Below are 20658 nucleotides of genomic sequence, written 5' to 3'. Positions count from 1 at the left end.
ATTGTTCTACATTTTCTCAAATTGAGCTTTATGCCGGGATTAGTCCACTACCTTTGCCAAACTCTACTAAAGTCAGATATCACTTAATGCAGCCTGACGCCCTGACGTCACATGTCACGGCAATTCAATGTGATGTTGCATGCAGGCTAAATGATTCTAAGTTGTTGCTTCGGTGTGCTTTTCCATCTAGTTCTTGGAAAGCAAATCACGCTCCTTCATTCAGGTTTATTCTCTCGCCATTGAACTGCATTGCATGTGTGAGACTGCAGCTGTCTTCCGGCCAAAGACTAACACATCAGATCAGGTTGCTCACCAACATCATCTCTCGATCCCTCAGTTCCTCCGTCCTGATACCTCCTCTGTGTTTGTCTTCTCACATTACGTAGTTTTTAATTTAGATATCTGGTGCCTCGTCGGGAGAGGATGTAGAGGTGGCCAAGGTTTGCAGCCTAATTGGTATGAGTCATACACACACACACACACACACATAGAGAAACGTATGAGTGTGTGTGTGTAATTGCACAGGGCCTGAAAACAATCTCAAATAACCCAATCTCTCTCACACACACACACACACACACACACACACACACACATCCTCACCCACCTACTTACAAACACACCAGGGCAGCTGTGCCTGTCTTGCTGTATTTTTGTGCGTGCATGTGTGTGTGTGTGTGTGTGTGTGTGTATTTTACCGCCAGATTCTTCTGCTCAGGTTACACACACAGCACTTTCTGGAGTGAACCTGGAGCTGCAGCTCGCTGGTTTGCAGGAACCGCGCAGTTGGTGTTCAGTTTGAGGGTTTGAGGCCTCACAGGGGATTTTTTTTGGGGGGGGGAGAGAGAGAGAGGGGGGGGGGGGGGTCTCAATCATGATTTACAGAACATGAAAAAGAAATTATCAAGTGGTTTAACCCCCCTCTTCTTAAACTATAGTGTTGCCTTCACTTGCCTTGAATCCCCAGTAGAAGTTTGTCTCCTGTTCTTCTCCCTTTGTTTCCTTCTTGCTGCCTAAACTAAAGGTTCGTCACCTTTGTTTTAATTTTACACGCAAGAAAGCTTAAATATATTGTATGAACTTGTCATACACAAATATTAATAATACTGATCAGACGGTATATGCAGAAGTTTTGCCTTTACTCCTCTACTGCTCCAACAGCTCTTTCTGACCTGTGTTTTCTAATACAGTGATTTATTACTATATGCGTAGAATGTAGTTAAAGTTGTATTTGTTATAAACACATGAAACACGGGGAGGGGGAGGAAGGTCCCCAGCCAGAGCTAAACCAGTGACATTGTGATTCCCTGATCTTAGACCAGTAGCACAAAGGGATCCCTCAACTTTAACTTTTGAATGCATTAGCGCTGAACCACTGCTCAAAGTTTGACAACATTTTTATGAAGGATTTATTAACAATTGCAGAAAATCTAAAAACAGTTGAAAGAGCGTAAATGCTTTTATTTTAGTTCTCGCTCACTCTGCATCTGTTCAGTTCATGCTGGTCCTCCTGTTGTAACAACGTGCCGCCCTCACAGCGAGGTACATAAAGCTGCAGGAAATCAGGGTGGCACTGAGGAGAACAGTGATGTAAACATGCTGGTGTGTGTGTGTGTGTGTGTGCGCTCATATGAAAGAGCATCGGGGGGGGGGAGCCTGGAGTTACAGACGTGGGGGAGAAAGATTGTCGAGAGTCGAGTTTCAAAAGCTGTTTTCCACCTTGTTGTTGAGTCCGGTTGAGACAAAAACAGATGCACAAAGATATATATGTGCTGTGTCTTTGTGCATACACATATCAACAAGACAGGACATGAAAACATTGGGTTGTTTTTCCATGCACCCTCACACTCACACACTCACACACACAGCTCAGACAGATGTGGACACACACTCCTCAGAGGCCCTGGCCTCCATTTCACGGCTGTCTGTCCCACATCCTCTCGTTCTGCCTCGTTTCACTTGCAGCAAAGAGGCGATGGACAGGACGGAGACACAGAGAGAGAAAAGAATAAAGCTTCTGTTTTCTTTCCCCCGGCTTCAGTCTGAAGACGTCAACGAGTCGGGAGGACAAAATAAACAATGACGGTCGGATGTTTTGGAAATCCCATGTTCTAACAGGTTGAGATGTCAAATCCAAAACACCGTATCTATAGAAACTGGAACTTCATGAAGAGATCAAAGAAAGGAAACGCTTCCCAGTATCTAACATGGAGAAACCACAACATATTCCTCCCGTTGTCCCCTCACCAAATCTGCATCTGGTTTCTTGCACCTCGTCACCTTCTCTCTCAGATTCCCTCTTACCTACGTCAACTCTCTTTCTTCTTCTTCTTCTTCTTCTCTCCCTCACAAACCTCCCTGTGGTCGTATTCCTCCTGCTCCACCAACCGATAGAAGATTTCTTTTCTCTTGAGCGTCTTTCAGCTCCTCATTCTTCCCCCCTTCTATTTGCCTTCATGCTCCATTTACATCCGTGTATGTGCATTCGTGTGTGTGTGTGTGTGTGTGTGTGTGAATGAGTATGGCTTGCATCTACTATTTGTATGCCAAGTCAAGCTCCCATAGACCCCTAATGGGTCTTAAATACCCTCTGCTAGCTTTAACTTTAATTCTCCGTACGAGATGCCATCTGTCAGTCAGCGGGCAGTGAGTCTTTCTGAAGGAGAAATCCACCCGAAAACAGAAGTAACGCACTCGTTTTCTGTCATTTTGCCTTGAAGTCTCTTCAATTCCTTCTCTTAAATCGTCCACAATTGACTGTGAACACAACATATTGACCGGGGAGAACTTCTTCACGCCCGCCTCCACTTTTCCCCCCCACTTGGCACCACCTGTGTTTTGTATGTATTGTACTGTCCTCTACACATCCCCTTTGTCTCCTTTTGTATATTTAGTTTTAGGGTAGATTTTGCCTTTAACTTCATCTGCCAGCTGTTCTCAAAGTTTAAGGCAAATCGTGTTTTTTACTCCAGGTTTCCACAGCAACTCTCCCATAGCTAATATGAGGTGTAACTTTACTTCCCCGTGTGTGTTTTGGCATAGCGGGCATCCTCTGAGTGCAACATATAAGTATGATAAGTAACAAATGTAGCACAATTCAACACGGGTCATTTGGAGCACTATTACTCATATCATGAAGTACACTCTGTCCCCAAATACAAATGAAACGGAATATTTTAGGATGTGGGCTGCTTTTAAGTATCTCAGTTCCTCAGTTTGTTTAATGTAATTAGGACCAAACTCCTCAGCGTGAGTCCAACAGTAACAAAAGAGAAGGGGGGGGAGGAAAAGAGAGGGGGAGGCAGACGGGGGTGAGGAGAAAACAGAGAGAAATATTGGCAGTAATGAGCAAAAGTGTGCAGGCAAGAGTGGAGCAGTTGCACAAAAGAAGTATTGTAATCATTGATTACTATAATATTTCAATTGTTTTAAAAGTGAACTGTTAAATAAAGTACATATAGATGTTAAAATATTAATGACAAAGGGTGAAGTTACCAGTAAGCTGGAGGTCTAACCTCAGTAAGAGACTGAAATGCCCTTTTTACAAACTTCAGAATTGTCTCTTGTACGGTTGTTAAAACTGAATTCTATATTTAAGAACTTTTTTGTAAGTAAAGAAAAGAAAAGTGTTTAAATTTCTCAAAGCAAGATATTAAATAAAGTGTTGTTTTTATATCAATACCGTAGGTTGGACAATATATCGTATAGAAACTGTAACAAAACTCTATATTCAATATATTTTCTATTAAACAACTTCAATCAATTTCAGCGATGAAGTAAGTGAAGTAAACACAAGTGTGGGGATCAAGCAGGGGGGGGGCTCTAAGAGCAGTGAGCATCAACAAATCCTCTTGAGGAGACACTCACTGCTCTTAGAGGCCCCCCCCCCCCCCACACACACACACACACACACACACTTAACAACCACCCACCACCAACCTAAAGCCCCACCCCACCTACAACTGAAAGGAAACGAGGGGCTTCGGCATCCTTCGCTGCATATCTCCCGGTCCCTCACACGCAATAACAACGACCCTGCATTCTCACGGCAGAGGGTTTAACCTCATCACACACACACACACACACACACACACACACACACACACACACACACACACACACACACACACACGTATAATATGATGTGCAGGCCTTGACATCTCTGCGTCTCCACAATATATCATTTAAATGGTCATTTTGGACACATTTCTTTAACAAATATTAGAAATTTAAGTATTAATTATTCAGCCCTTGTAATTAATGGATTTATTTTAAATAAACAAAAAACACAATTTTAGATAAAGATTTCTTACATTTGGATATTACTGTAGAGAAGATACTCCTCAGGATATTTCACTGAAATGTCTTACTTATTCACTGACATAGGCCAACATACAATATGTCTGTGATGAAGTAAACGTGCCGTGCAGACGGACGGAGGAGCGATGAGAAGCATTCAGAACATATCAGAAGGAAGGAGGGAGAGCGCCGGTATTCATGTCCGATCAGAGCAGGGAGCTGTGTACTTCTGAATAGACAGCTTAGTGGCCATTATGCGGTCTGGAGGATTTGTCCGGTTTACTATTGTTACCCTCAGGAGGTAGCAGCACACACACACACACACACACACACACACACACACACTCTTCTTATTTATTACTTTGATTCCTTTCTATTTCTTACTCTAGTTTTACTTTATTGCTTTATGTGTCTATCACATACAAAGACAGATGCACCTACGGCTTAACACACGCAGAAAAACACACACACACATGCTGTCCCCCCCCCCCCCCTGTAACTCAATAATAGGCCAGTCTATTGACAGACCTGCTTGTTCGCTGAAGGAGTCTTTTCTCATTAGGGCTGGGATTTTGTCGCTGGCCCCGCAGGCTCCATTGTCCCGCTCAGAGCGGGTTATTAGGCCTTCCCGCTGTAACAACCCCCCTGCTGAATAGACCTGAGACGAGTGGAGAGCCTGCGAAGGGCAGAACAGGGTCTGGCAATTAGCAAAGACATGTTTGAAGAGAGGAGGGAGAGGGAAGAATGGAAGCATCAAGGAGAAAGAGAGAGCGGACCTGCGCTACAAAAAGGCTTCTTTTGAAGTTTTAGAAACCTTTGTCTGCTTTTTGCTGCTTTGCTCTTGCGCCATCATCAAAGGCAAAGACTAGTTCTTCAACACGCAATATCCCTCCTCCTCTTCCCTCTCTCTCCTTTCTTTCTTTTCTCTCTCATTCGTTACTCTTCTTCCTGAGAATGCATTTGTGCCAGCGCTGAAAAGCTCTGTATCTCCTGCAGCCGCTTTGATGTCTTAATGACGACGTGAAGAGCAAATCACGCTCAGAGATTCCCCCTTCCCCTTCGCCTTTTGTCGCTCTTCAGATTCCAGCGGTTACATCTGGCTCTTCCAATCTCACCTCACTGACAACAAGCAGACGGGATGCAACTGGAAAGAAACGCAAAAAGCAACAGGCATGGAAAAAGCTGTCCCGCTTATCTAAAGGGTTATCACAGCTTCAGCTGAGTATCCCAGAGCCAGTGTTTTATCTGGATTTGATAAAGCTCGTTGCCTATTCCATGCTTTCTTGTCCCGTAGTTGTAGAAGGTGCGGAGACTAAACTGTTGCTTTAAAAGCCACCGTGCCATATCTCAGCTCCGGGAAGTTTGATAAAATTCTTTTAACTCTTGTGTTTGTTTTTTTAAACATTTAACTCAGCTAAGGGGAAAAGGGCAGACACAAATGACTGATTATAGAAAATGACTGTTGACAGAAATATCAGATGAAATTATATGTAATTTGAAACTGAAAATGTCACTCTTAAGAAATGAGCTCTAACAGACTGGTTTTGTTCGCAGCCATCAGGTGTGTGTGTCTGCGTGTGCTTACTTGTATAATGTCTCTGCATTCCTCTGCATTGTATTTCACATAAAAGCATGCACAATATGTGTTTGCTGTGTGTGTGTGTGTGTGTGTGTGTGTGTGTGTGTGTGTGTGTGTGTGTGTGCAGTTTGTCCCCATGGTTCTTAGGCAAACACAGCGATGGTTCTGCGGCGCCTCTGCTATCAGCCTGGAGTTTGATCAGTGTGACAGCATGCTGAAAACTGATATACACACACACACACACACACACACACACACACACACACACACTCTGTGGCTATGACCATAATCTCTTCTCTACATTCCTCTGTTATGACTCTATTTTGAATTTCTGTATATACCCGTATCCTATATTTTTAGATTTAAGGAGGTTTTTTCAGTCAGAATTTCCGAATATAGATTTAATTCTGTGCACGTCCCTTTGTGGCTCTTTCTATATCGAGCTCACTCAATTCAGCGCCTTTTAAATTCCTTTAAACTCCAGAGGTTGCGAGCTGTTACAAGATTGTCCACGCTTTCATTCAACGCTAACATCCTTAGACAATTTCTCTGTATGCGAGCATTGTTTCGATGGCGGTGCGGAGCGCTTCATGCCAACACCGGTCGGATGTAAGCCGCCATGACGAGCCGAGTGTGTTCCGGCCGTTTCTCGGCTGTAACTCTACTTGGCCCGAAGACCAAAGCTCTCACAACAAGTGGAAACAGAAGTAAGAAGAAAGGAAGATGTGTAGATGCTGTCAGACACAAGAAGAACAAGCCGCAGAGTTAAGCCGCTGTCAGCTCACGCAGACCCTCCTCCTACTTTACTACGACTGCTTGTCTGCATCTATCTGACACTCTGAGCATCTTAAATGCCACTGTGTCACAAGATGAATGTAAATGCATTTATATCGTGCTTTTCCCATCACTCAAAGTGCTTTACAACACATGTCAGCGGCTACCATACAAGGTGCACGTCACCTCATCAGTAGGGATAACACACATTCACACACACACACCGTTGGCCATCAGGAGCAATTTGGGGTTCTTGCCCAAGGACACTTTGACATGCAGGGGCATGGGATCGAACCTCCAACCCCCCGACTACTGGACAACCCTACCCCCTGAGCCACAGCCGCTCGTGTGTGTGTGTGTGTGTGTGCCATTGATTTTACTGTAAAAAGTCTCTTAATGTATGTAAATCAAGGGATTAGAAAGTATTTTCTATTCTATTTTCTATTCTATGGACACACTGCAGACGACTGCCTGATGCTGTGTGCTACTTAGTTTAACACAGTTTCAGAGTCTACACTTGGAGCGGGCATGTACACATCCGCTCCTTCAATACAAGACCAAACATATGCAAGCTGCTGAAACGTCCTGTAGAAAGTCCCTGATTATTGGAGGTGAGTAAGCAGCACGAGAGAATCCAACTGATAAAAAAAGTTGCATTGTGATTAATCCAAAAAAACAGCTCTCAGTAACACAAATGAGAGGTGAACAAAGCAGGCGTCGGGGTGAGTCATGTTGAAACGTCGCCCGGCGGCGCATCATGATGAGCGGGTTAGTTTTACATTGTTAATAGTTGTTCATCAAAGACGGCCTGTCAGCATGTAGCCTCACACTGCAGAGCGTGCCAGCATCTTTGAAGTTAAACAAGACAACTGCATATTCTCAACACACACACTAAAACCCTCACACGAGGGCGTGTAAACACTTGTTGGTACATTAGTGAGCATGAATGCAGATCTATGCAGAAACAATCACGCATGCAACGCAAAACATGCTCATGCACACACTTGTGCACGTGCATATGACAGACCAACACTCCAGAGGTCCAGAGGTCCAGAGGTCCAGAGGTCCAGGGGCTGTGACTTGTTTTAAGGCACATGTTTTAATGTGTTCACTTCTCTGTTGCAGCTGGTAAAGGTGGAGCTGATTGTTATTAATGTCTATCCTGCAAGGCATTAACGTAACCTATAATAATATATAATCATTTATTAGTTTGATTTATGTTTTGTACTAATAATCTAAATCTCCAAAGTAACTGGAAACTAAAGTTGTACATTTGACCTCCAAAATGTAGAAGAATAAAATGAAATAAAATGGAAATACTAAAGTGAAGTACCTCAAAATTCTACTTAAGTGTAGAACTTGAGTAAATGTACTTACATTCAACCTCTGCTTGATTATTAATATGCACATGTGCAAGTATAAAACACTTTAAAAACATAAATGAAAATTAGATATAAAATGCAAATCTTACCTAATTGGACTGTTTCTGCTTGTGCACTCTCCAGAGCTTATTGTAAAATAGTTTATGTATCAAAAGCTTTGTATTAAGTACTTATTTCTTGCTTTATATTTAATAAATACTCGTGGTTTGACGGAGAGGCCTCAGATAAGAAAGGAATCGGACTGTAGAAGCCGTTAAATGAACGAACGTGAGGAATCATGAATGAATAGTGAGTAATAAAGAGAGCATGAGTCTTCTAGGAATAGTGAAGTAAGTGAAACGTAAGAGTGAAAGCGTGTGCAGTTTGTAGGAAACCAAAGGTGGGAATGTTCTCTTCAGCCTTTTCTACCTCGTGCGGTCCGCAGCAGTCGTGATCGCACCTCCGGGCCGAGCTGTGAAAATGAATTTGGGCATGTAAGATGAGAAATAAGTCAAATGGGGAGAAAGCTACTAAAGTACTAATGAGTAGATATTTAACTAGAGTATAATTTGATACAGGGAAGAGCAGGGTGGGCGAGGGAGAGAAAGACTGAGAGTTCAAAGTCCTGAGCCGAGGCTGGCGGTGTGTGTTTCAAAGGCGGCGCGTGGCGATGGATGTGAGAGATTCGTTAATTCAGCAAAGTAAAGCGCCGCCTTGATGTTTACTAGAGTTACACAGGCAGCAGCTGGACGAGCGCACGCACTCACGTATACATGCATACGCTGCACACACACAGGCACCATTACAGTACACACACAAATGCACTTGGACACGAAAGACGGTGCACATGTCCTCGCTTTCAGGCAGAAACACACATATAAATGCAGGCAGATGCACTAATACACGTAATAAACTCTGATAAATACACATTGCATACACATGTTCACATGCTACACACACTTAATGGCACACAACCGTTCGAAAACAACGAAGGCAGATACATGCACGTGTACATTAAATGTCTGATGTGGACTTCATTTATATATTTTTTGTTCTTTTTGAGTGCTTTCACTGAGACGGACACAAATACTTGGTGTTGTTTAGGTTGAGGGTTCAGTGTATTACAATCTGACTAATAATGCAAAGTGCATCAATGAAAACGTTGTAGGGAACCTTTTTTAACGCGCACCTGGTGCACAGGTGTGTATGAAGTCACGCAGAAGAAGGTAATGAACTCCTGCACACTGTCAGCACTGAGTTTGTTACAACGGTTACATCGCGTGAGACTCCTTGCTTCTCTCATTTTATGTGAGTCTGACTTTATTTGTAATCTGCGTAACCTACGTTTACTGTATGTTGACACACTCTGTTTCCACTCCTGTGATCTCAGAGCCCCTCTGTGAGCAGCGGACGTGAAGTAATTCACTAATTCCACTGAATCATTTCTGTCCTTGACTGGATCTCCTGCCGTCACGTTAATCTGCGGAGGTGCAGGGTCAAGGCTTTAGGCTGCAGCTGCACGTTCGCCTGCACGTCCACACCGTCTCCATTGTAGGCAAATCTCAGTCTGTGTTCCACACTTGACCCCGCTGCTCCATCAGTGAAGTGTGAACAGTGATGTAAAACAGCGACACACACACACACACACACTGCACATGCAAGAATGCGAGCATATGGAAAGAGAAGAAAAGGGACGAGACAAAAAGAAAGAAAGAGGAAGACGAGGACTTTTATTGTGTGGATTAGAAAAACTAAATGAAACCTATCCAGATGCATTTGCTGTACGCACACACACACACACACACACACACACACACACACACACACACACACACACACACACACAGAAAACTTGATCCCTAACTGTATGTTTTCAGAACTCATAAACCCCATCACTGTGTGACGTTTATGAGCGAGTGCGTGGAACCACTTGTGCCTCGTGCCTCGTGCCTGTATGTTATTTCATCGCTCTGTTGATATTTCATGCTCGCACACAGTCCATGTTCAGCGTTAGAGGAGGCCGAGTTTCTCACTGTTGTTTTTCCTCAACATTTTTCATGTCATAACCAAACCCTGGCCTTGTTGTGAACTTAAACCTGACCGCCGAGGGTAAATGGCCCGTGCCTGGCCACAGCGTCTGAAAATATACCAGAGCTCAATCTAGTTTCTACTCTGCTGGAAAATAGATCTGGACTTCTAAATGCCTCGTAAAAATGTGGCACGGTAATCACATATTGTGTATTTGGATAATATCATGGAGATTGAACGGGGCTTGTGCTTTGTCAGCTGGAAGAGACACAGTTGAACTCTCCTCCTTCCCCTCACTGCTACAGCGAGGCAGCGTTTGCAAAAAAGAGTCATAATTAGAATATAATGTGATACTTCATTGATCCCTACTGGAAGATTTCCTTTCTTTTGCCTCCTTGCAGGGAGGTCAGGGGGGGGGGGGCAGGGTCAGCAGTAGGAAAACATAGGGATTTAGTTTCTTACTCAAGTATACCTGAAGGAAAATCCTCCCTCTCTTCTGCCCTCACTGTAGGTGGAAAGATATACAGCGAGCGAAACACACTTCCAGTAATGGTTTCAGTCTGTGTTGGCATAGTGTTAAAAATGTTAAAATAGTGCTGGATATAAAACACAACCAAAGGTATTGCACAATGGAATTAATACAGTAACAGGAGAACTGGACTCACAAAAGTATTGCCTACTTAGTAGACTGTCAAAGTAGTTGCTGGGAAGAAAGTAACACCAGTGCAATGGCGTTATTTCCACAGTTTCAGGTTAATTATCGTGCTGAAACCATATTGAACATTGTCCTCTTAAGCCCAGTTCACGCTTGCAGCATTTACATTTTGCCATCTGCCCATGTTTCAAAGTCTGTGTCAGTGCTGACTGTTCACACTGCAAGCGCGTCGACTTTTCTAGTGTGCATGAGTGGAACTCACCTCCCTACGCTGATGAACAAACGTTTACTGTCCAGCCACATCATAGTGTAAGTAAGGTATTGTGCAACACAATCGTGCCTCATAAATGTGAAGTGATTCTCTTTCCTCTTTGGGGAACTGAGCCAGAGGTTTGCAGGCAGGATTAAGAGTGTCAAACCATTTGTTCGATCGACATGATAAATGTTAACTACAAAAGTGTGAGTTTATTCTGCCGTTCATCCTGAGTCAGCGTGAACAAGAGCTCTATAATGCCACATATAATGTGAATTAACATAGAACTGGAGGTGAGCGTGCAGTATAATATGATGCAGCTGTTCATTGGATCTATAAAAGTTGCAGTGCCGAGGGGTCTGGAACTATTTTCAGCCTGTAGGGGTGGTAGATTGTACTTCCTGGAACATGATTTTATTGCTAGCATTTTACGCCAAAACTCTGCTGCCTGGCTTAAACGAGTTACCTGGAAGCGTTAGCTTATTGAGGATTTTGTCAAGAGGAACTGGGAACTTTTGTGGGATTTGCTGTTCTCAATGGCACTTACAGTTCTGCCTGACCTTCATCTGAAGCCAATTGTACTAAAAAAAAAAAAAAGAATTGTGTAGGATTGAAACACAAGAACACCAGATGTCGTGAGCTGTGATCACGTTGATATTTACTGCTTTTGCCACAAACCCGGCTGTTTTATCTTCAAGGACAGTCGTTTGTAGCTTCCTGATCAAACACATGAGTGCTGTCCCATCTTCAGATAAAGTAAAGGGTAGGCACACGTAAATACACACAAGGAAAAGACACAGAAACAATTCAAATAAATTAAAGACATGAATTTGAACATTACTTGGAACACGATCTATACGGGGTTCATGATATATACTGTATTAAAGATATTAATAGGACTTCACAATGGACAAACACACAGAAAGATGCACTTTGATGGTGAAGACATTTTTTAAAAGATGGGAGCTAAAGCAGCGCCTTGGTAGCAAAGTGGTTCCAGCGCATGTCAGATAACCGCAACGTCGTCGGGACCTTTGTTGCATGTCATACAGTAAGAATGCAACAAAGTATGACACAGCATTAGAAGTGAGATGGTTAGTGTTCCCTGATTATTTGTCATTATATTGTCCCGATCAAACCTAATTTGTGTCCATTTAATATCCTTATTTCCTGGAATTGTCACACACACTAAAAAGGTAAAAATGTGCGTCATCAGGTTTTGTTGCACACATGGAAAACGAAGCTTCAGAAGAAGCCGCGGCGAGGGTTGGAGAGAATTTGTGAGGAGCACGACGTCAGTGGGTTGATGGATCAATGAAGCAATTGTCTGTCTCATGCTTTAAAACTTTTCTCAATAGATTTGAGTTTTCTTATATGTTTAGACTTAAAACATGTATACTGAGTGAGTGACAGCTGCACAGACCGACTCAGACATGCTGCTGCCTGGTCGGGAGACACGGACAAGGCCAAAGTGAAGGCAACAGGCCTGACACAAACCAAATACACACACACTGAAGGTTAACCCACGAGTGGAAAACAGCACCTCTGCCTCCTCAAAGTATGACACTACATTATTTCTTCCTCTAAATGCATGTATGTTTAAGTGGAAACAGCTTTTTTCATGACCATACAGTCACCCTCCTCCCTCACGCAGCCACTCAAACCTCACACGCACACGCACACACACACAAACACAGGTGGCTGTAATTAGTGTGTTGATCCCATTCATGGCGCAAGATCAAACTGCGGCTTCAGGAAACACAGAGCTCTGCTTAGAGTTAGACACACACACACACGTCTACATATGTATACACCTTCAATCTTTATTAAGGCCCGAGCGCTGACGAAGTCTTGAGTAGAGGACCTTTTGAAATATTAATGACTTTTGTTATTGTTATTATTATTTTGCTCTCTAACTGCTGGCATATAAAAAGTTTCCCCTTTTGTTTAGTCTGCAGCTTAAACTGAGCTTGACTTCCCTATAGAAACTTACACACTCAGTGTTTACTTCTGCAGCGAGAGAAGATGGAGAGCAAGGGATTATTGGTCCGATAAGGCAGAAATGTTCAACATCTCCAATCTGATTCAACAATATCCACGGTTGGTTTTTGCTGCAGCGGTAAGCAGAGCTAACACAGCCGGACAGGCCGGGCACAAGGTTAGAAAAGCAGCAATAATGCTTCTGGAGGAAAAGCTTGTAGCTCCGAGTCGTCACATTTTCATACTGATGACCGGGCATGTTTCTCTGTGTGCCGCCCTTTTTCACTTTGTTACATTTTCAGACAAGACTGGAAGTATTTAAAGACAAAGGAACGCACCGTTTTATGAATTTTCTTCAATTTGGCAGCGTTATGGAGGTCTTTGTCGGGTGGTCCAAACATTGCTTTACTAAACACAACCTGTGTCTTTTTCATTGTATGCTGCTTTGTACCCCACATGTATCATTTTTGCTTTGGTTTTACAATTTGACCAGTACATCTATAAATAATAATAATAATAATAATAATAATAATAATAATAGTAGATCTACACCAGAAGAGCAACCACAAGCTGCACCAGTCAGCTGTTCATGTGCCGTGTGTTTGGTGTAGTTTTTGTTGATTTGGTGAGTTGTGGTAGATCAGCTGTAGATATTAGTCTTTGTCAAAGACGTTATGCTTTTGGTCTGTTTGTCTGCTTATCTCCTGTCAATGAAACATGTGGAACGTTTGTCCGTGGGTCGAGGATGAACTACTTTGACTCGACGGACTTTCATTCACTCTTGTCAGCGATCCAAAGCTTTTTTTAATGTGCAACTAAGCTGCAGGGAATTGTGCTATGACTTCAAAACCTTTAGCTCCTTGTGCAATCCTTCTTCAGCTGTAAGGACTTGGAACAGACGGTTACTCTCACTGCAACCTTATTCAATTGTGACTTATATTTTATTCCAGTTTTTTGACTCTCAGAGTTTCAGCAGTTTGATCAAATGTTGGTGTTCTTGCCCCCTGACTGACATTACACAGGAGTAAATGCAACACACAATATAAAGAATAAGTTAGAATATAATAAACATGCCAAAATGCTACAACTAAAATATGAACATTACAGATTGTATGGACCCAGTTTAGAGATGAAACACTGCCCCCTGTTTCTCTGGAGCAGGTGGCTCAACCGCAAGATCACTTTATAAAATAGTGTGTGTGTGTGTGTGTGTGTGCGTGCGTGTGTGTGCACATATATGTGTGTGTGTGATTGGCTCACACACATAGGTTCGTACCAAATAGGTCAGAAAGCTGGAAGCAATTCCCGGCCGAACGTTGACGTGTGTTCATCATCTTTCAGAGAGTGTGAGGCCAGAACTACGTGGCGTGTAATCGCATTTGTAAATAGCGTCGTAAAGTTGCACTCATAACAAGTTTTGTTGTTGTCTTGGCCCGGTCCGAGGGAAGGAGGGGGGGGGGGGGGGGGGAACATTTGAAGCAGAAAACACTGTCAGGTGTTGTGTGAGTCTGCATGTGTATGTTGATGACGGGTAATCAAATGTTCCCCAAACGTTTCCGAGCAAAAGATGTTAACCTTATGGGGACTTTTTTTTTACTTAGAAATTGGTTCTGTGTGTGTGATTTAATGAACGTTGGGAAATGTCATCACCTCAAACACACGTCACCATTGTAGTTACTGCTCACTAAATACTCTGGGCTCACACACACACACACACACACGCACGCACAAGCTGTTAATCTGTCATGTAAGCCAGTGTTGTCGCTCCTAGAGAGTAGCAGTTAACTGTAGTGTACGATTGTCTGTTCTGCGGTTACAGTTAATAAATCTCTCTCTGCACTGTCGCCTTTTTCTCTCCCACTCTTGTCTTTTCATCTCTCCTGCTGCCTCTTGACCTCTCAAAGTCAGTCAGTTCCCGTCTCGTTGCCTCCCGTTCCCCGTCGCAGCCCCTTTCAGTGTCTCTCTCTCATGCTGTTAATGGAGGACTGTGTAGCAGCCCAAGTTATAATGATTTCCATAAGGCTACCGAGCCCCTCCGCCAGAGAGAGTGTAAATCACAGTGATGTGTGTGTGTGTGTGTGTGTGTGTGTGTGTGTGTGTGTGTGTGTGTGAAATTGTAATTAGAGGGGTCAAGGAAAACAATTTTCTGCTATAAAGCAGAGAGAAGCTGCTTTTGCTCCATAAATGATTAAAACATTTGCCGAATCGTTGAGCCAGTCACCTTAATGATTAATCATCTAATCATTTCAACCGTAAATAACATCCTTAAGCACAACAGTTCCTGCTTGACCTTGAGAGAACAATCCCAACTCAAGGTCCACTCACTGTTTTTTTTTCCTGAGCTTTCAGCTGTATCTTCATCAGGTAGGAATCTGCTCACATGTCCTGCAGATGGATGTGTTGCGCAGTAGCTGTTATAATTTCATCAGAGCAGCAGGACTTTACATCTTAACTTGACAGTTCCACCTTTGTGATAAAGGAGCATACTCTATCCATTGAAGAAGAGTGTTTGATATGACTGAAAGAGTTTGAGTTTGGTTTGTTAAAAGAATGAATGAATGTTTTGTATTATGACCCCTATGACAACTGGAATATAATGAGTGTCTTTGCAGATGCTTTGTTACTTATTGTAATTATTATTTCTTTGGTGCATTAAGAAAAACCTATAAATTCCTGTCTGTTATACACGGTACCGTCTGGAGCTTTGGCTCGCTCCGACATTAAACACCTACTGTCCACAGAGGATCACATGAGCTACTCACATATGAAACACGAGCCGCACTGCAGACAGAACGTTTCAATAGAACATCTACAGTATTACATGTAAATCTAACCATTCATTTCAATAACACTGTGTAATGTTGCAACTTGCGGCAACTGAATTCAAATAAATGTTTGTTAAATCCCCGTGGCTGGAGAGAAAAGTATGTTTGCAACGTGAGCTGTAAATGCAGCATGTGTTGCAGACGAGCAGAGAGAGAGAGAAGTCTCTTTTTTCACCCACAAAAAAACCCTCCAGTGTGCAAAATGTAGCCGACCAACAGCAGGAATACTGAGCTTATAACATGAGATACGTGTGGTTTCATTGTTTCCAGAGCATTGGAACTGATAGAGTTATAATGACAGTGTGTGTTTTAGTAGGGGCTCAGATCACCGACAGGCCAGCTAACTGCTGAAGGATGAATGTTTGTTGCAGTAGATGGGTCTGGAGGACGATGGATTGTTGCAAAACTTCACCTTTCTAAAGTTCATCTGCCCAAATACAACATTTATCATCTTATCCTGCTGCCAGGGCTCTGCTGACACACTGATCCCAGATTCTCTGTGGTACACCTGCAGGAGGTCGGTTGATAAACAGATCACGAGGTCCTCTGAGTCTTTATTTTACATTAAAAGAAACGCAAAGTGATTGATTGAGTGGTACAGATTGGTAAAAACAAAAAGTTAAAATCTACAATTCTGTGACAACTGCTTTCTGTTCAGATGTAATATGATCAAAAGCTTCAGCCACTAAATGGACCTTGTGGTGAGATTGTTGTTTGTTCAAGAATGAACTTTGCACAACAATAGAAACCATAACGTTTGCTGTACAATAGCTTGATTGAAACATGCCTCATGTAAGCAGTTTATCGGGTTAAAATTAGAGCCAATTTGCAAAGCCTGCGGTAGCTCCCGTCTGAATTATGAAGTGAAGCATCAAGTCTGGATGAAGTGTGTGGCAAACTGTGCCAATGTGGAGCCTGAAACTGTGACCGTGGTCAGTTTTAGAGGACTAACAGTGGTTTACTGGGTTTGTCAGATACACAAACTCAGCATCAGGCTGATGCTGCAAGAACCAGCCGTAACACACACACACACACACACACACACACACACACACACACACACACACACACACACACACACACACACACACACACACACACACACACACACACACACACAGAGAGAGGTCCTGTCCACATATCCAGTGTCTCTATATTAAAACCTGGAAGGACATGACCCTTTAGGAAAACACTGGCCCCCTGGACACATTCACACACACAAACACACACACTTAAACACACACACATACTGGACTGTTAGGACTCGTATTTCTGAGCTCACGTCCAATTGCTGCCTTTTCTCTACAGACCTAAGTGTAAATACAAGAAGGGGTTATACAAACACATACACTCACACAGGAGGTACCCCGCCAGTGAATGTGTGAAATGTAGCACACTGTTGAACCGGTTACCCCCCTGGAGATGAACAGAGACAGGAAAGAAGAGAAACAAAGAAAAGCACGAGTATGAGGAGAGAGAGTGAAGAATGGAATAAGAGAAACAATTATAAATGTGTATATTACACAATAAAACAGCTTTAGCCTTATTTTTTTAAAAGCTACTTGATCCAAATACTCAAAGTCCTGGTTTGAAAGTATTAGGTAGTAGGGTTATTGTTAAGTGTCTGGCGTGGTAAAGCAAAGCAGCGCTGCATCTCTCGTATCGGATCAGATTTCGTCTTTATTTGAGCAGATATCATTAAAATATACCCGGATCGGCCCCGACGCTGATTAACGGGCTCGACTCGGGAGACTTTAGAGTATACAGCTGATTTTATCTTGCTTATACAACTTCACGTATGCATGTCTGTGTCTGTGTGTGTGTGTGTGTATTTGGCAATGTAATTGTGTGTGTGTGTGTGTGGATTAGTTGTTGTAATCACCAGCCAAAGTATCTGGCCGAACATTAGAAGGTGGAACAGGATCAGAAGAAAACATTTAGTTTATTGAAAGCAGCTGAAGCGGGGAGGGAATATGTTTTCTACTCTGTGTGTGTTCAGTTTGAACCAAACAGGGAAGGGTTAAGTCGGGACCCACGAGAGAAAATCAACAGTGACTTTAATGCTTCTGATGTGCATCATGTTCTCTGGTGTCACAACAAAAACCTTTTGCGGCAAAGTGTCGCAAGAGAGTGACCGCAGGTTCCTGAGACATGTTGACTTGTGTTGCAAAGACTTTCTTCCCAGTCGAAAACACATGAACCGACCTCCAAGCTGCAGGATTATGTAATTATTCCATTCATTATTATTACTGTGAGTTCACGGACACAGTGAGTCTGATACAAGGAGCCGTCCTGATGTGCATGCAGAAATATAAAGACAATATAAGATCATTTCCTGAACTGGTTTCACGATCAGCAGATTGATTTATTTGCGGTTTAGCTTTTGGAAATCCTGCTAAAATCACAACTCTGCTGTTATAAATCCTGCGGTCGGGTCCTAAAAGTATAACGTTAATAACACCATAGTTACTAAGATCACACACACTCAGTTTGCTCTCTGAACATCTTTGGATGGAAGCTCTTTCTTCAGGTCATGAGTGAAGTGAGAATGTAGAAGTCAGCAGCGACGTCACGTATTCATAGTCACACTGCTTATTTCCCTCCATCAGTATCCTGATATATGTTTTGAATTTGTTTTTAAATATTGTGTTACTTCTGATGTATGGCTGCACTGTACGGACAGTGGAAGCGGTCCGGCCCCCCTCTGTGAGCGGGTCTGTCGGGGGTCTGCCAAGTGAGGTTTACAGGCTCGCACCGCGCCTGGGGGAGGGCTCGCTAGCTGTTAGGAGCGCTAAACCGTGTTCCCTCTTCAGATCAGACCCCCATGCCGCTCGTCTTCAAACGCGCTGCCCTTTCTCAGAACACGCCGTGCATGTGGCAGGAGGGAAAGATGAAGGGGGAGTCAGGGGAAGGGAAGGAGGACTGAGGTGCAGCGGGAATACCGGCACCTCAAGTTACCACTTAGTTAAATAACGCCAGAATGCACGCACCCGCACATGCACTGACACACCCATACAGGAATCCATATCACACACACACACACACACACGCGGCCTGCCTGCATGCTATTAATACCAGCCCCGAGGATGCAGGCCGAGCCTCGCATTTGCATTTCAAATGCGTCTTCCACTCCATCATCCAAATAGTGATGCTTTTAAGACATTTGGCGCTGCATTAAACACTCTGCGCTTTCAGGTGGACTTTTGAAATGCCCGCACTGATCCGTGTGTGTGTGTGTGTGTGTGTGTGTGTCTGTGTGTCTGTGTGTCTGTGTGTCTGTGTGTTTGTGTGTGTACCAACATGCGTGATAAACATCCATTTAAAGTTACGCACTCTCACGTATTTCCTGCAGGTGGTCCAAGGCTGTTTCTTTCTTTGTATAACTACCACCAGGTTTTGGTGGAAGTTTCAGGTTCAAGCCAAGTTAACCGCACACACCCCCTCTCGTATTTTGACAGACCTGATATTGCACTGTATCAGCCCCCCCCCCCCCCCTCTGTTAAAGGGCCCCTCGGATACATTGGTTCCATCTTGAAGCGGTTCCTAGCGTGAAGGTTCGGACAGATGTTTGTATCTTTTTGATAATCAATGTGAGAAGACATGCTGAGGGAGAGAAACCCATACACCAGCGTGAGAGCAGAAGCAATATGATACTGTGGAGCATGATACCATCACAGACAGTATGAAGGAATTCAAAAAGGAATTTGCTCTTTGGAACAAATAATTTCCCCCTGAAAGTTAGTTTGGGGAGAATTAAAAAAAAGAAATCTAAATGTTCACGTCATGCACATGTTTACGATCATGCTTCTCTCACTGACATTAGTCAGGAATGAGTTATTTTAGGGTTACGGGTGGCGGCATGGGGACTTGTTGCATTAATTTCACCGCTTTCATCACCCGTGAGTTACAACACGTCTCTGGCACAGTCACACTAGAGGACAGACATATCATGTAATTTGTCATTTGGTTTTCTGGTTTGACAAGAAATGTGAAGCTGCTGAGCAATTTGAAATGCGTGGTGCGGCGACGAGGGCCAAGTGCTGGATGGAAAGTAGGTTTTTGAAAGCCAGAAGTAGCTTCCTGCCTGTGAGTTATAACAGCTCAGCCTCAGCCTCAGACCAGTACCTGCTACAGCCTGCTTCTCTATCCTCTGTTTTCCTACCTGTGTATTAAAACTATTTTCAAACGTTTAAAGTGATATCAGTGACGCTTCTGCTTTCCACCTCCCCTACAATGTCATACATCACGACCCCGTGCTGAAACAGCTGCATCCTATAAAAAGCACAGTCAGATGCTGATAGAAAAGTCGACTAATTGTTGCAGCTCTACTCATAATCACATGTTCAGAAGTTGCCAATTCACTAATGATGCTTCTCGTCTTTCTCTCTCCGTCACCAGATGACTCCAGTTCAAGAGGTGGAGCAGCGACGGCCAATGGCGACTCTGAACACGCCCCGGAGCTGGCTGGGAAACTGGGTAACCACTCTCCTCTCCTCTCCTCTCCTCTCCTCTCCTCACTGCAGGCTCATAATAAACCTTTTATAAAGAGAAGGGACACTTTAGGTAGCTCAGAGAGTGTGTCGCATTGTTTAGTTTTTTTAATTATAGTAGCAGATTGTACAATAAACACCTTACACACTGTCAGAGCTGAGGCCCACACACACACACACACACACACACACACATCAGGGTGGTTGTTTGCTCTGATAATTGGCTCTGACAGAGTGGAGAGCAGTCTATTTGTGTGAGGTGTGATTTGGTGGGACACACCCCCCCCTCCCCGGTCCCCCTGCCATGTAACTTTACCCTTGGCTTTTTGTTATCCTTTTATCCAACTCTCCTTCTCCCTCTCTTTCTCTCTCTTGGTCATAAACGTCCACGCACACTCACTCTTAAATGTCAAC

At 43.4% G+C, this 20658-nt stretch overlaps 1 protein-coding gene across 1 annotated transcript in view; it reads left to right on the top strand.

Annotated features, from left to right (window-relative positions):
* Nucleotides 1–20658, top strand: part of fgfrl1a (fibroblast growth factor receptor like 1a) — a 57823-nt gene that overhangs the window by 29266 nt on the left and 7899 nt on the right. The window contains exon 4 of the mRNA XM_029440884.1: nucleotides 20153–20230. Coding sequence (XP_029296744.1) covers nucleotides 20153–20230 — 78 coding nt within the window. The remainder of the gene's footprint in view (nucleotides 1–20152; nucleotides 20231–20658) is intronic.

This window comes from Cottoperca gobio, chromosome 10 (assembly GCF_900634415.1).
Source record: "Cottoperca gobio chromosome 10, fCotGob3.1, whole genome shotgun sequence".
NCBI lineage: Eukaryota > Metazoa > Chordata > Actinopteri > Perciformes > Bovichtidae > Cottoperca > Cottoperca gobio.
This window is presented reverse-complemented; position numbering and strand designations above follow the sequence as displayed.